This window comes from Meriones unguiculatus, chromosome 1 (genome assembly GCF_030254825.1).
Source record: "Meriones unguiculatus strain TT.TT164.6M chromosome 1, Bangor_MerUng_6.1, whole genome shotgun sequence".
Classification (NCBI taxonomy): Eukaryota; Metazoa; Chordata; class Mammalia; order Rodentia; family Muridae; genus Meriones; species Meriones unguiculatus.
In genome coordinates, this window is record NC_083349.1 from 160043837 (window position 1) to 160060533 (window position 16697).

The 16697-nt window shown below is 48.6% G+C and overlaps 1 protein-coding gene and 1 pseudogene across 8 annotated transcripts in view; one reads left to right on the top strand and one right to left on the bottom strand.

The window, feature by feature from the left end:
* The window catches only part of Smarca4 (SWI/SNF related, matrix associated, actin dependent regulator of chromatin, subfamily a, member 4), a 96523-nt gene that overhangs the window by 64137 nt on the left and 15689 nt on the right, over positions 1 to 16697 (top strand). For 3 of the 8 annotated variants that reach the window (XM_060370603.1, XM_060370594.1, XM_060370597.1), the window contains exons 22-30: positions 108 to 194; positions 1662 to 1708; positions 3068 to 3234; positions 5015 to 5178; positions 7382 to 7609; positions 7881 to 7979; positions 8246 to 8323; positions 8889 to 9106; positions 15476 to 15739. In XM_060370603.1, the coding sequence (XP_060226586.1) occupies positions 108 to 194; positions 1662 to 1708; positions 3068 to 3234; positions 5015 to 5178; positions 7382 to 7609; positions 7881 to 7979; positions 8246 to 8323; positions 8889 to 9106; positions 15476 to 15739 (1352 nt within the window). Of the gene's footprint in view, positions 1 to 107; positions 195 to 1661; positions 1709 to 3067; positions 3235 to 5014; positions 5179 to 7381; positions 7610 to 7880; positions 7980 to 8245; positions 8324 to 8888; positions 9108 to 15475; positions 15740 to 16697 lie in introns of all 8 variants that reach the window. The other 5 variants (XM_060370620.1, XM_060370616.1, XM_021643770.2 and 2 more) reach the window with 3 other exon arrangements.
* LOC132651258 (U6 spliceosomal RNA) lies at positions 10367 to 10466 on the bottom strand (annotated as a pseudogene).

Here is a 16697-nt window from a genome sequence, read left to right on the forward strand (position 1 = left end):
CATCTTGCTCTGGGCCTTTTTCCTACCACCCTGCCCAATTCCCTGCCCACCTCCATATTGGCCCAAAGACAGGACTTCGTTTTGGACCATTTCATGTACATTTGCAGGGCAAAGGTGGTACCAAGACGCTGATGAACACTATCATGCAGCTTCGCAAGATCTGCAACCACCCCTACATGTTCCAGCACATTGAGGTAAGGCCACAGCCCAGTGACCTGGCTCTTGAAACTGGGCTGCTTCTCCCTGATGCCAATGGGCTTATGTGTGCATGTAGGTAGAGGCCAGAGGTGATGTCAAATGTCTCTCTCTACTAATCTCTGCTTAGGTTTTTGAGATAGTATCTTTCATTGAACTTGGAGTCATTAATTGGCTAAGCAGGATGGCTGATGAGCTCCATAGATCTGTTTTCTCCACCTCCATAGCTCTGGGGTTGCTCACATCAGCCACCAAGCCTGGCTTCTGTCTAGATGCCAGGTCTTCCTGATTGTACAGTAGGGCCTTTAGGGACAAAGGCATCTGTTTCCTCAGTCCTTGGGCTGTTCTTAAGGATAGCTTATGGAGCTGGGTATTGTAGTGCACTTCTTTCATCCCAGCACTCAGACGGCAGACTAAGGTGGACCCTTTTTCCCAGGGCAGCCAGGGCTATGTAGAGAGACCTTGTCTCAGAACAATAGAAAAGGCAGCCGGCCATAGTACACTCATGAGGCAAGAGGCAGATGATCTCTGAATTCAAGACCAGCCTTGTCTACAGTGCAGAAATAGGCTACACAGAAACCCTGTCTCAGCTGGGCGTGGCAGTGCACACCTTTAATCCCAGTGCTCAGGGAGTTTGAGGCCAGCCTAGTCTACAAAGCAAGTTCAGGACAACCAGAAGTTAGACAGAGAAACCCTGTTTTGAGACAGACAAGCAAACAAAAAAGGCATAAGATATATTCTCACTAGCCACTGTCTGTGCATCTGTATCTGTTGAATTTTTCTTTTGCTGGTACTTAGCTTGTGTGTGTGTGTGTGTGAGCATCTGTGCTAATTGGAGGTATACTCAGGGTCATGACATGCAAGAACATACTCTGACATTGGATGTGCCCAGTCCAATAGGTGCTTAACAAACCTATCATGGAACTGAAAATAAAAGTCTATAAAGCTCATTGTTTAAGACTCACTGTTAGGTGCTTTCTGTGGGTTTGGGGATTGTTACCTTGGGAAGTGTTTCCACTCGTGAACTGTGTTCCCTGGCAGGGCTCCCCCCCAACCCCCCCCTCAGGGGGATTTATGAAGAGCTGCCATGGACATCAGTCAAGTCTATGGCCACAGCCCATAGTCATCATGAGTAGCTGTGCTTTTGGAGAATTTGGACTCTTACTCCTGAAAAGCATGCCTATGTCTGTATTCTGGTATAGTTTCAATGTCATTCTAGACACTCTAGATTTCTTGCTGCCTTGGAGTGTAATTTCAGGGTGGTCTAAGGTGTTCACTTTGGTGCCATACTTTTCTCGTCCTTGACAGGGAAAACATCAGGGTTGGCATTGGTACATTGAGGCCACTGCAGGTCACAGCTGACCACCAGTGTGAACTCGGCCCTCTTCTGTAGCAGTCTGCACTGTGGGCTTGACTGGGCATCCCCCTCCTGCCTTGGCGCTAATCCATCTCTTGTCCTATTGCAGGAGTCCTTTTCTGAGCACTTGGGGTTCACCGGCGGCATCGTGCAAGGGTGAGAAGCTTCCCAGCTCTGAGGGTGGGCAGGAGTCTGCCAGGAGGGGTTTCTAGTCTTGTTCAGTGGCTTTGTCGGTGTGGTTAGCATTCAGCTGGTAACTGAGGCAGACTGGCCTTCAGACCATGCCTTCGCTGCCCACAGTATAACTGAGGCAGCTTCTGTGATACCTGAACCTGCATTCACCCACTCTGCAGAAATACACTTGATATTCTGTACAGCCATGTAAAGTGAGAGCATTTCCTGCTGCTTCAAGCGCAGGCTCCGCTTTTTTGTTGTTGTTACTGTTGGGACATGGTCTCAAAGTGTGGACTACGCTTTTGTGTAACTGTGTAGCCCAGGATGGCTAATCATCTCCTTCCTGAAAGAGTTGAAGTCCTCTGCCTCGGCCTTCTAAGTGCTAGAGCCATAGGTGTGTGATAAGCATGCTCCTGTAAGTCCACACTTGTGTAGTCCGTGGTGTTTACATGCCAGCTCCAGAACATCACAAAAGCCTTTTTGCAGATGAGGTTGCACCACATTGTCAGCCTTTTATGTGATTAGAAGGCACTGAGGGGGGGGGGTGTTTGTTTGTTTGTTTGTTTGTTTTCCTGTGTTGGGGATCGGGCCAGGGTGTCACCATATTAGGCAAGTGCTTCACTGTCACGTGCATGCCCAGCCCCTTGATTTTGAGGTAGGGTCTCTACACTGTGTTTGCTCTCATGTTCTGCTACAGCTGGGATCACAGGTGTGCACCACCAGCTTAGCTTCAGAAAGTCCTGTGGGCCTGTATATACTTGTCACGTGGCTTTTAGTCCATCTCGGATTCCTGCTCTGTCCTGCTCTCCCTGCCGCTCAGCTTGTTTCCGCATGTTTAAAGCTAGAGGGCGTAAGACAGTGCTGGGATTCTCAAGTCTAGAGTCCACTCCCTAGTGTGAGCTGTTCTAACCAAATAGTGGTAGACCATCCTAGGAACAGTTCCAGCTCACACCTACCCTCTCGGCATTGTTTTATTGGGGAGCCATTTCTCTCTTTCTACCTTTACATAGGTTCTGGGGACTGAACTCAGGTCAGCAGATGTTCAGACAAATGCTTTACCCTGAGCTGACTCCCCAGCCCACTGGGCACCATGTGTAATGGCACTTATTTTATTCTCCTTTGACATGGTAAAATGATATGGACCTGTGTGGTTACTGGTAATGTGCCTTGACTAAGAGTGACCTGAGTTTAGCTGTAGCTGTGGGTGTGTCTGCTGGGAAAGCCACTTTTTTCCCCTTGAGTCTGCCAAGCGGCCTGGAAGCAGTAGCACACATCTCCATAAGGCACACGTGAGTGAATAATCATCTGAACATTCTCCCTCTTCTGAACTCCATGCACTAGACTGGACCTGTACCGTGCCTCAGGGAAATTTGAACTTCTTGATAGAATTCTACCCAAACTCCGTGCAACCAATCACAAAGTACTACTCTTCTGTCAAATGACCTCCCTCATGACCATCATGGAAGACTACTTTGCATACCGTGGCTTCAAATACCTCAGGCTTGATGGTAAGTGGAAGATGGTTTGCTTGAGAGATTCACTCCTGCCTTGAAGTCTAGTATAGACATGGAATCCAGCAACATCCTAGCTGCTTGGAACAGGGAGGAGGACCTGAAGGTGTTTATTTCCTGTTTGCTGGAGTCTTCACTACAGTGCTGGGTTTGGTGCCCTGGGTTTTGGCAGTGCCATTTCAGCTGAAGTTACACAGACCTTTGTCACACGTGTGTGAACATAAGAGCATTTCTGAAATGGAGCCTTGAGAGTTCTCTGGCTCCCGGAGAGCTCTACCCAGGTGCATGCTCTTCTCCATCTCGCCCTCATCCTTAGATAGGCTGTACTGCTGCCCAGTGTTGGCATCAGAGACACCAGCTTTCGCCCAGCCGCGGGCCAGCTGCCTTCCCCTGAACTGTTTTGCCATGGCCTCTCACAGGCCTGGCCCAGAGCTGAATGAGGCTTAGTTGTAGTGGAACCATGGCCTTCTTGCAGGCAAGGTCAGGCACTGCTCAGGAGGCTCTGTGTACCAGCTGCCACAATATGTCTTTCCACCTTTCCTTCCCTCCTTGAGACACTTTGGGGAGGAAGAGGCTCACATTGTTAAGAGAACATGGAGTCTGGGAGGCCTTGTAGTTAGTTTCTTACACTGTCATTCTTGGAAGATAGACTTGGGGAGCTCAGGACCAACAAGGCTTAGCAGCTTTTTGTTTGCTTTGCAGAGCCTTTATTGGGCTTAGGAGCTGGGTTGCCTCACTCTAGATCTCTGCCTTCTCATGCCCACTCTACCTATCTCCTGGACCTTTTATACTGTTCTTATAGAGATGTGGTTTCAGGGACTACCAACCTGGGTTAGGTTGCTTCATGTTTTTGTCTGTTCCTGTGGAGCTTCATCCATGCCATGCTGCCCAGAACTTCCAGACGCACTTCTGGCTCCAGCTCTTACAGTGCTTGCTCCAGGACCACCTTTACTAAACCAGCATCCTGTTCTGTGTGTTCACACATGTCAGTCCTGGCCAAACACTGCTGATGTCCAGATTGCTGGGCCTCTTCAGCTGCCACCTCTTGTCCTTGTGAGCAATGGGTCCGTCTTTATGCAGGTCTTGTCCCCAGAAGAAGGGTCCCTGACGACTTTTATTTGTTTGGTGGGAGCATAGCTATTCAAGGAGCAGGAGAAGGTCAGGGACACGGTAAAATATCACAGGTAGGGCTACTTTCAGCCTTGAGGGGCAAGTATGAGATGCAGGCCTGTTAATAGTCTTCTGTGAACTGAGAGCCAAAGGAAGGCTGCCAGCGGTGGGTGCAGCTTTTATGCCAGCCAAACCTGCTGCAAGAAAGTCGACAGTGAGTGCCAGCCCTGTGGCCAGTGGCTTATCTTACCACACTAGGCCACTAATGCTGAGGTACTTTGTACCTTGGCATAGTACAGCATTGGCCTTGTCAGCGACTTGGTATCCATCCTCATTCAGGACAGAGTGAACAAGAATCAGGGGGCATTGTACCTGCAGATGGCAGCCCAGGAGTCTACCATCTTCCTCTTCAGTGGTTTGTGTCATACAGAACACAGCTGGTCTGTGGGCCCCCCTTTTTTTTTTAATCTCCTGAGATAGGCATAGTGGCATTCAACAACAACTTGCTGCATCTTCAGTTCCTGTCTGATTGGCACTTACACACTGTAGAAGGGCCACAGCTGTGTCTCTCATACCCTGCAACACTATCTCTGATGCCAGGGCACAAGCTCCTTTGGCTCTCCCACCCTAGGTCACCCTCCTGACCCTCTTCTCCTGTGTCTATCAGGAACCACAAAAGCAGAAGACCGGGGCATGCTGCTGAAAACCTTTAATGAGCCTGGCTCTGAGTACTTCATTTTCCTGCTTAGTACCCGTGCCGGGGGCTTGGGCCTCAACTTGCAGTCAGCTGACACTGTGATCATCTTTGACAGTGACTGGAATCCCCACCAGGTAAAGGCACCGGCAGAGAAGGGATATCTCCTGCTTTAGTGTCCACTGCCTTCTGGATGCCCTCCCTAGCCTGGGAGCTGTGAAAATACATTTGCTGGACCACTGTGGTCAGGGTTGGTTTCCTTCTTGCTTTCCAAAGTGGAAGTGACTTTGCATCCTGACTTGGGGAGGGCACTCTTTCCAACAATCATATAGTTATTTCTAGGTACATATGGGTAGGAGCCAGCTCAGGGATGGAGCCCTTGTCTGGCCTACATGGCTCCAGGCTCTATCCCTCACATTACAGCAACCATTCAGTTTTTGGATTACGTAGCTGAGACAAAAGTAGGGAGCAGGCTAGTTTACTGTAATGATGAGTACTTGTGAGCGTGCAAGCCTTCCAGACCTGTCCTGTATCCCCCCACAGTCCCACTCAGTGAAACCAGACCTGGGCAAGCAGTGTGCTCTGTTCATTACCTCTTTTTGCTCCTTAGCACATTTGCCCTGAGGACCCCTGCCGGAATGTGCAGGGTGTGCGTATTTGCACATGTAACAGTTGGAAGACAAGTAGCAAATTTGTCCTCTCTCCTCATACAGGTATACAATATTGGTTTAGTTTGCAATGCTCATGCCAGTATACAAGGTGAACTGGTGCCCCCATTCCCATCATCATTCCGCATCTGCCAGGTACACACACTGGTAATGCATTTGACATGTGCTGGTCTTTTCCCATTTCATTTAGCCATCATTCATTGCCTGTCACCTCTCCTGAGGACACATGTAAAGAAAGCTGTTTGACTGCTGCCTCTGCTGCAAGGTGTCCCAGAACCGGGCAGCTCCAGGACATTTTCCTGCTAGCCAAATGGGCAGGTGTCTATTTTTTCTGTTTATTCAGTGGCCATTAGTATCCCAAGGGAACTTTATCTGTCTTGGCAAACTTTTACAGGACCCTATAGTCCAGCGGTTCTCAACCTCTAGGTCACAACTTCTTTGGGATCACCTAAGACCATTGGAAATGCAGATATCTACATTACAGTTCTTAATAGTAGAAAAATTACAATTACGGAGTAGCAACGGAAATAATTTTATGGTTAGGGTCACCACAACATGAGGAACTATGTTAAAGAGTCGCAGCATTAGGAAGGTTGAGAACCAGTGCTCTAATCAGATCAGCCTTGAAAATAAGTGATTGCCACAGTAGTGAGATTGTTGTCCTCACATGCTGGCCACTTATGTGCGGCTAGCCACTCAACACTGATAATCTCTGGCATGTCCTTGCCCCAGACCTAGTAGAAATTATCTATTTGATGGGTAAATGGCCGAGGCAGCCACTCTGTCATTCCTGTGATGAGTGCCAATGTAGTTTCTGCTCAGTTGCTACTGCTGGGCCATTTCCTAAGAGATGGTCAGGTAATAACGGTAGCCAGGCAGAGGCCACTGCAGGGCCAGCCAGGGGCACGTCATCAATGTCAGTCTTACCAGCAAGCATACTGATATACTTGGGCCCAACTGTTAGACAAGTCCTTTCTGTTTTTATGAACAAGTATGAGTCTTAAATTGAGGAACATTGTTGACACTCAGCCTGTCCACACAGCTGGCCCAAAGAGAAATTCAGTCTCACTTTGTTAGGAATGACAGAAAAAATATTGGCAGCTTTGAGTGCCACACCATGGAGCTAACTACCCTAGTCCCAATACCCATCTGCTCAGTCTATACTGAAGATGAGAGAGCCCCTCTGTATCAAATCAGCATAGAGGATTTGAGGCTCTTAAATGTTTGGTTTAGGTCCATGTTACACAGAAGTGTCGGAGTCCATGGCTATGCTGTGGAGCTGTGACAAGGGCTTATGGTTACCCTCAAAAAAAGAAGTATCCAGGACCTGGAGCGGTGGCTCAGCAGTTAAAACATACACTTGCAGAGCACCTGAGTTTCGTTCCCGGTGCCTGTGTTGGGTGACTCACAGCGTCTCTAACTCCAGGTTCTCTGACACCCTCCTTTGTGCTCACACACTCTTAAACTTACAGTTAAAATAGAATGTTGGATGGGGGGGGAGCAGTATTTGTTGGGTCCCAGGAAAGTAGTAGTTATGGGCTCAACAAGGCGCCTCCAGGCTCCTAGGGACAAGTCACAGGTCCCATTCTTGGGTTCCTGGCTATTGAGGCTGCAGGCCAGGGTTAAGCATGTTGTCTAGAATTCAGCAGACTGACCCGCCTACTTTCCCAAGGACCTGCAAGCACAGGACCGTGCCCATCGAATTGGGCAGCAGAATGAGGTGCGTGTGCTCCGCCTGTGCACCGTCAACAGCGTGGAGGAGAAGATTCTGGCCGCTGCCAAATACAAACTCAATGTGGACCAGAAGGTGATCCAGGCAGGCATGTTCGACCAGAAGTCATCCAGCCATGAGCGGCGTGCCTTCCTGCAGGCCATCCTGGAGCATGAGGAGCAGGATGAGGTGAGCACCATGCCAGCCTGGCCCAGCGTGAGTGGTGGATGCATGAGGCTTTTGTTTTCGGTTTTGTACCTTTTTTGCACTCTTGTTTTTTTGTTTTTGGTTTTTTGGTTTTTATTTTGATTTTTTGCGTCCCTTTGGAGTAAAGGGAGTGTGGGCTGAGCAGAAAGAGGATGCGCACTTGCTTTCCCTTTGAAGTGGGTTTTTTCGAAACTGCTGGTGACAGACGCCGCATTGACAGCTCTGGAGACTGAAGTCCTGTATTTATCCACAGAGCAGACACTGCAGCACGGGCAGCGGCAGTGCCAGCTTCGCCCACACTGCCCCTCCGCCAGCGGGCGTCAACCCCGACTTGGAGGAGCCACCTCTAAAGGTGAGAGGGGTAGTTCAGTCTCCACGCCCACTCAATTCTCGGCTTCTTGCTGAGACTGGCCAGCAAGGGCCTGACCCCACGGAGCGTGCGTGTGCGTATGTGTGCCTCTTGCTGACGTGTGGGATCCTCCACCGCAGCCAGCCTGGGACCTCCAGCTCATCAGCTCATCTTCTACGGACGGACGGATGCCACCGCTCGCCTCCGAGCCTGGCCACCACCCAGCATAGCCGCACCACAGTCATACTAAATCTTTTGCAATCTTGTAGGAAGAAGACGAGGTGCCTGATGATGAGACCGTCAACCAGATGATTGCCCGGCACGAAGAAGAGTTTGACCTCTTTATGGTGAGCACCTGGACTGGGGCCACACAGACTCAGTGGTGATAGTGTTATCTCTGGAGCTGCTGGAACTACTGCTGCTCCTCATATAGCTTCCTTACGCCTCGAGCTGGCCCTCGTGTTTTGGGAGTCAGGAGGGACACCCCCATCTGTATGTGACTCTTAGACTTTGTGGGCGGCTTGTCCAAAGGCTCCCTGCTTTTTATAAAGGAGTTGAGTGGACACAGCAGGCCGGAATGCTGTCTGCAGAATGCCACAGATCCCCCAAGTGCCGCTAGGTGCTAGTATGAAGTTGAGATGAAGCTCTTTCAGTGCCATCTGAATTCAGTAGCCCTGGTGTCTTCCTCCAAGGCTGTGCTGTGCACATACCTGTACTCCAAGATCGACCCTCTTACCAAGGTCTGTTATAGGAGCCAGGTCGGGTCAGCCCCAAAATGAAGCACTGTTGCATAACTTCTGAGCACCTAATGTTTCTGCAGGTAGTGGGCTGGCCCCTGCGAGGCCCACTTCTGGGGGTGTTATTCCTTGTACTGACTCCTCTCTACTCTCTGCCCACCATCCCGCATCACAGCGCATGGACTTGGACCGTCGGCGTGAAGAGGCCCGAAACCCCAAGCGGAAGCCACGCCTGATGGAAGAGGATGAGCTCCCATCCTGGATCATCAAGGACGATGCTGAGGTGGAGCGGCTGACATGTGAAGAGGAAGAGGAGAAAATGTTTGGCCGTGGTTCCCGCCACCGCAAGGAGGTGGACTACAGCGATTCACTGACAGAGAAACAGTGGCTCAAGGTACATGCCTGAGAGGGCTGTGCGCAGTAGACCATGCCAGGCAGGGCTGGGAGCAAAGGCCGACCTTCTTGGGTCATCTCAAGCTGATACCTTCCCACATCGTTGGCTGCATTGACCACGCATGGCTTCCAGTAGGACCTAGGGACCTTTAGTTCTTCCCTCTGTAAGTGCTGCAAGGAAAAGACCTGCTGTCACTGTGCAGCACCTAGCACGCTATCAGCCTCTGTGGGCTCTCTGTATGGGTGCTTGCTTCTTTATGAGGCTGGCTGATGAGAGACCCGAATAGTGGTCAGCAAGTTCCCCTGGAGGTGGCCAGGAGCTGGGCTCCCAGTCTAGCTTTGGAGAACACTGAGGTTTCAATCCCTGCCTCCTGCTGAGCTGATGCCCCTAGGCACGTAGAGGGGAGGACAGCTTTATTTGAGTCCATAGCAGCTGTCCAGCCAGCAGTAGCTGCAGGTGGTGAGTGAGGGCATGGGTGAGTAGTACCAAGTGTCTGGCCTCAAGGCTAGCATTGTGTTAGTGATTCGCAGTCTAGCCCTGAAGTCATGTTATGAGCACAGCCCAGAAGCAGCTATTAGGAGAAGGCAGGTGGTAGTCTAGAGGTGACCCATGCTGCCCTGCTGGGTGGCCAGACAGCTGTGATTCCTCCTGGGAGCTCAGAAGAGCCTCATCTAGAGAGCATGCCAGGGAAGGCAGAGTGCAGCTCGGGCCTTTAATCCTGAGCTTGCGGCAAGAGGATTATCGAGAGTTCAAGTGCAGCCTGGGTTACATATCAAGACCCTGGCAAAGAGAAGCTGCCAGAGGAGTTGGACAAACCTTGGGAGGCTTACCCAGTCCTCAGAATACTCAACAAACCTTGGAAGGCTTACCCAGTCCTCAGAATACTCAACAAACCTTGGGAGGCTTACCCAGTCCTCAGAGTACTCCAGAACTAGGGCAGGAGCTCCCAGGGAGACGGTCCTTCTGTAGTAATGCCGTCACTCCTAGAGGATCTGTCATCCGTTCTACATTTGCAAAGCAGTAGGAGACTTTAAATTCAAGTTAGCACATCTGCTACGTTTTGTGCATTGATTTTGAGGTGGGATTTACGTGCCACGTGTAGCATCTTTTGAAGGTCCATCGCTAGAGTCACGGGGCATTCCTGGCAGCATTAGAGCAGCTGCATCATCCCCCAAAAGCCCCACTCTTCTCCTTGCTTCTTTCAACTCCTTCACTTGCCTTACCCTGTCAGCCACTAGTGCACTTGTTGGGTTTTGTTTTTAAACATGGAACACTTCACAGCTTTGTGTGTTTTCCTTGACGGGGGGCCATGCTAACCTTCTCTATTCCAGTTTTAGTTTATGTGCTGCTAATGAGCACTACTGAGCAAAATCTTAATTGATGAATTATGTGTAGCCCAGGTTGGCCTTGCATTCTTATCCTGTGTCCTCTCCACCCTACCAGAGGCTCTCATTACAGGCAAGCACCGTGTTGCCCTTTAAATTGTTTGCCTGTTACGAGCTGGCACCTGCAGGCTGGCTGGTGTCCCTCGTGTTATCCATACACCAGTTGGTGAATGTTTGGGTTGCTTCCTTTGAGGGGCTGTTCTGGATGGCATGGTGTGTCGTCGTGGAGCCGCTGGTGTGTACCTGGGAATGGCATCGGTAGAATCAGCTCCTGCATGCTCTGTGGGCCATTCCTTGGCCTTGCCGCGTTCTCACTAACACCTGTCATCTCTTACCTTGACTGTGTGTTTTGTGTGCTTCTTTCCCAATCCTGTATCTTCTAGAGAAGTTTATCTATTTGTTCGTGTCCCTTTCCACCCACCCCTATCCCTTTGAGAAAATATTCTTACTATGTTGCCCATTCTGGTTTCCAGCTTATGGGCTCAAACAGTCTTCCTGCCTCAGCTTCATGAGTAGCTGAAATTATAGACATAGCAGTACCTACTCTTTCTCTTTTTAAAAAAAAAAAAAATTTAAATTGTTCTTTTTATTTGAATTGTATGTATTTGTATTTGTATGTGCAGTGGTGACAAGCCATGGCATGTGTGGAGCTTAAAGGACAGCTTGATGGGAGGCAAGTCTGACGGTTTACCATGTGGATCCTGGGGACCTAACTCAGGTCCTCGGCTTGGCAACGAGCACCTTTACTCACTGGGCCATCTTCCAGCCCAGTAGATCTTTCTAAGTTTCTTATCATAGGTGCACTTAGCAGTAGATCCCTCTTCTCTGTTTCTTTTTCATCTCTTTCATTTTGTTTTTAATTTGTGTGTACTTACAAGCCATTGAGTCTATAAGAGGACATCTGTTCCCTGAAGATGGTGTTGCACAGGATGAGGTAGAGGTTGTGAGCCACTTGACATTGGTGCTAGGAATTGAAGTATGAGCTCTTAACCCCTGAGCCATCTCTCCTGACCCTCCCCTTTTACCTCCTTGATATGCTTGGAATCACGAGTGTTCTTAAGTTATTTATTATTATTGTATATGTATATGACATTTTTGTGTGAGTGCAGGCACAGACACATGCCATGGCACTTGTATAAGTCAGAGGACTTGCAGGAGTCTGTTCTCTTCCATTATGTGATCTGGGGCTTAGTGGCAAGTTTTTGTGAGCCATCTTGACAGTACTATTTATCCTTATTGTTTATGCTTTAATATATATATATTTAAAACTTGCCAAATTTAAGGTCACAAAGATTAATTCCTGTTTTCTATTTTGTTTCGGTTTTCCTTATGCTTTGTGGGATAGAATCTGCTTTTCATCCCTAGCTGGTACTCTAAGCTGTCTTCAAACTCATGGTGATCCTCTTGCCTCAGTCTCCCAAGTGCTGGGATTATAGGTATGAACCACCAAGCTTGGCTTTTGCCTTTTGTTTTGAGAGTTTTGAAGTTTCACTTCTTTTAAAAATAGAAGACTTCTGGTGCTGGAGAGTTGGCTCATTGGTTAAGAGCATTTATTGTTGCAAAGGACCTGGGTTCAATTCCTAGCACCCAGATGGAGGCGCAACCACAGCACCAGGCATACATGTGGTGCACAGATGTGTATGTAGGCAAAACACTCATACACATAAAGTAATAAAAATACATCTTTAAAAAAAGAAAAGAACACTTCATGGATTTAAGTGTCTCGGGTATTTCTTCCCCAGAGATTTATTGACTTTTATGTATATAGGTGTTTTGCTGCATGCATGTCTATGCTTACAGAGGCCAGAAGAGGGCATCAGATCTCTTGAAACTAGAGTTAGATAAGGTTGTGTACCTCTTCCTTTGGAAGAGCAGCAAGTGTTTCTCAACCACTGAGCCATCATTTCTGGCTCCTTTTAGTGTTTTCTATTGACACTAAACTGGCTGGACATTAAACTCAGGGACAGCCTGTCTCCACATACCTCACAGGTACCAGGGCTCAAGATGCATGCCACCATTCCTGGCTTTTATGTAGAGTACTAAGAATCTAAACTCAGTTTGCACAACAGACACTTTTCATTGAGCTATCTCCCAGCCCTCATACTTTTATTTCATACATTAAGTTTTGTGATTCATTTTGAGTTTTTATATAGTGTAAAAACTGAGATCCAATTTAAATACTGTGTATGCATATCTAACTGTCCTAACAGCATTTGCTGAAGAGAATAATTTTCACAGTGAACAAATCTTATGTTATAATAAATTTACAGTTACAAAGTCAGGTATGGTAGCACATGCCTGTCACCCTAGCACTTGGGGGGATTGAGAAAGAAGAAGATCAGAAATTCAAGGCTGCCCTGGATTACTGAAGCCCCTGTGTCACAAAATTTAGGTTATATTAGTGAAACCTCTAAAACCAGCTCTCCTCCATGCTGCTAATGGGCAGCCACTGTTCAGGCCAGTCACTCTGTGTGCCCAGATCTCCCAGTTCATCTGGCCACTACCCAGGCTTGACCTCTGTATTCTCTTCCTAGAGCTGCTCAAATAAAATACCATAATTGTGCCACTCAATGTAATTCTGAAATATTCTCCCACTGTTGGAGAACCAGGACACTAAAGGCAAATTGCTGGCAGGATCATGTTCTCTCGGGGACACTGGGGAATACCCTTGGCTCTCCCAGCTTCTGAGGCTCCAGCTCTTGGCTTGTGGCCACCTCTCTCTGGTCTCTACCCTTACCCCTACCCCAACACACATGCACACACACCACTCCACACCACCCGAATCACACAAGAGGACAGAGGGTATGTAAGAAATGGCTCAGTGGTTAATAACAGTACTGCTCTTACAGAGGACCCAAGTTTACTTCCCAGCAGCCACCTATATTTCCAGCTCCAGGAATGCTGATGCCCATGCATGCATGTATTTACAAGTAATAGAAAGAGAACTGGGGCTACTTCTCCTTGCTAGGCTAGCATGCTTGAGGCCCAGGACTCAGTCACTGCTGCATCCTGCCAAAACAAAATCATTAGCTGATTGCAAGGACCTCGTTTCTATATAAGGTTTCTGAAGTTCTGGGTAGACATGAACTTGGGAACAGTTACTCCTTTCTGCTTGTGCAGCAGAGCCCACAATTATGTCTCACCTGCTGCTACATGCCCTTAATTTTGCTTTCTTGGTCTAGATGCCTTTCTACCCTGCTTCTGCTTGAAGCGCAGTTGTCATTCTCTTGTGACATTTAGCCCGACTCTACTGTGTTATATGATTGAGAGCCTTAGGTGTGAAACAGTGACCTGCTAGGTCTTTTGGATCCAGGCTCCTCCCTTGATCCCAAGCTCTGCTAGAAGATTCTTTGAAAGTTAACAAAGATTCTTGTTGTTATTTAGTGTGTCATTCATCTGAGTAGCTTCACCATGAGGAAGCTGATTTAAGGAGAGTCTGCTGGCAGTCTCCCCTGGATCAAGTAGCAATGGAAAGGTGTGACCCACGGAGCTCAGGGGCCAGGGCCTTGGCAAGCCTGTGAGGTCTTGGGTCTCAGCCACAGCACTACAGCAGGGTGAGGCTGGAGATGCTGCTCAGTGTCAAGGGCACTTATGACTCTTTCAGAGGATCCAAGTACTGTTCCCAGCACACAAATCACAACTACCATTAATTTCCAGCTCCAGGGAATCTGATTCCCTGTTTTGGGCTTCATGGGATCTCTCTCTCTCTCTCACACACACACACACACAGAAAAAGTAAAATAAATATTTTTTTTATGTTTTTTTATTTTTTTTAATTTAATTTTATTTTATTTGCATTGGTGTTTTGCCTTCATGTACATCCGTGTGAGATTTCAGGTCTCTCAAAGAGCAGCCAGTTCTCTTAACTACTGAGCCATTTCTCCAGCACTCATAAAATAAATCTTAAGAAAAGAAGAAAGAGGGAGACTTTAAGTTGTCCAAGAACTGATTGGAATTAAATGAGTATAGCTAGTGCACCGAAAGATTGAGCAGACAGGGAGACTGTACATTAGGACCTGCTTAGCTGATACCTGAGAACCCTATCCTCAGCACCAAAGAGTAAGAGTGAGAAGAGGAAGAAATGGACAGGAAACCTGCACATGATGGCACATGCCTTACTCAGAACTGCGGATTTTGAGGCAGGGGGATTAGCTATTCAAGGCCTGCGTTGGCTACATTGAAACGAGTAATTAAGGGGACCTAGCAATTAAATAAATCTTAAAGTAAATAGGCAACAGTAGTATTAGTAGTAAAGGTGACGGGAGACAGGCCTACAACAGTGTAGGTAGGCCTGAGCTGTGCGAGCTGCAGCCCCGCAGTTACACTGAGGCTCACATATTGGCCTGAGTAAGGGTTCTGAGAGTGATGGCTGCTAGGCACTGTGGGCACTTGATGCCACTGTACTCTGTACCAATCAACACTAAAACAGCTTACCACTGTTTCAGGAAGTAAATGGGCCACTAGTGAGGTCGCTCAGCAGGTAAAGGCGACTGTCACCATGCCTGATGACCTGTGAATTCAGTCCCTGGGGCCAGATGATAGAAAGAGAGAACCAACTCCTACAGCTTGTCCTCTGACCTCCACCCCCGCTGTCATTGCCATACACATGTGTATACAACATGCACACAATCAACCAATAGTGACTTTTTTTTTAATGTCAGTAGCTGGTGACAGAGCCTCACAAGGTCTTCCAGGTGTCTGTATCCATATGGTTGGGCTATTGCCTGGCCCATGTATGATCTTGTGTTCCTGTGTGGTCTGTTTTTGAATGGGTGCTGGGTGAAGCATCAAAGTGGAGGAGCACTGGCCTGTCCTACTTTCAGGAAACAAGTTGGGGTTCCCAGTAGATGTTGTGCCCTGAGCCAGCCATGCTGGAAGGATGTCAGTGTGGGGGCCTCCTCCCTCCCTAGCCGGGCCCCAGGAGCGTGCATCGCGGCCTCTCTTTGTCGACCTGGGTGCTGGCTGTCCTATTTTACCACTATTGACCCTGAAGGCCATCGAGGAGGGCACGCTGGAGGAGATCGAAGAGGAAGTCCGGCAGAAGAAATCCTCACGTAAGCGCAAGCGAGACAGCGAGGCCGGCTCCTCCACCCCGACCACCAGCACCCGCAGCCGTGACAAGGACGAGGAGAGCAAGAAGCAGAAGAAGCGTGGGAGACCACCTGCTGAGAAGCTGTCCCCAAACCCACCCAACCTCACCAAGAAGATGAAGAAGATCGTGGATGCAGTGATCAAGTACAAGGACAGGTAAGCTGAGGCAGTGGTGGAGGGTTCCTGGGCCATGTCTGTGAAGCATGGAGAGCAGAGCAACACTGAGGGCTATGTTTTGGTACCTGCCCTCAGAGGGTTTGTGATCTGAAGCAGGGATGCATGTAAGTGTCTCCCACCATGACAGGAGAACAGGTGGCAGGATAGAGAAGCAGGCATGTTGTGGTCAGCAAAGTAGCATGTTATGATAGTTGCTGTGTCTGAGAAAGGGCTGGTCTGGAGGAGCACGCCCAGCAGTAGCAGCGGCAGATGCAACTGTTGGTATGATGATGGGTTCTCAGGTGGTGTCTGGGTGACCATGTCTACAGCCTCTGTTTTTCCTGCTGTCTGTCTGGCGTCATGGTATTTTTTCCTCTCCCTGTGTCAAGGGTCATTTATATGTTGAGAGTTTGTGGACCTTGTCTTGTTTCTTGCTAGGTTCCACTCTTGGAGTGGAGTGTCTGATGAGATTTGGCCACACATGAGGCAGTGAATGTTTTCTGCTATGGCCAAGGCCAACATCAGTCTGTGCTGTTCCTCTGTGGGTGGTGCTGTTGCTTCCCATGCAGCCCTTGACTAGCAGGAGGTGGGAAGCATGACGCTTGGGATTTGCTCACCTTTTCATTGCTTGGTGTCTTAATTTGTGTTTCCAACACACACTGGCCATTGCTTGCCCCTTAATGGAACACAGACAGTGCTCTGTGACCCAGGAAGCAAATTATGAAAGGATTTTGTCATCCAGAAAAAAAGTTAGCAAGTTATGAATCTTCACACCCCATTTGGGAAGAGTCAGCGAGTGAAAAAGTTTAGGGATGGTTATGGTACCTAAATCAGTGAGCGCAAATTGGATGGTGAAATGGCTCAGTGGGCAAAGTTACCTGCTACCAAGTCTGATGGCCTGAGTTTGATGCCCAGGACCCACTTCGTGGAAGGAGAGAACCAACTCCTACATGCTGTC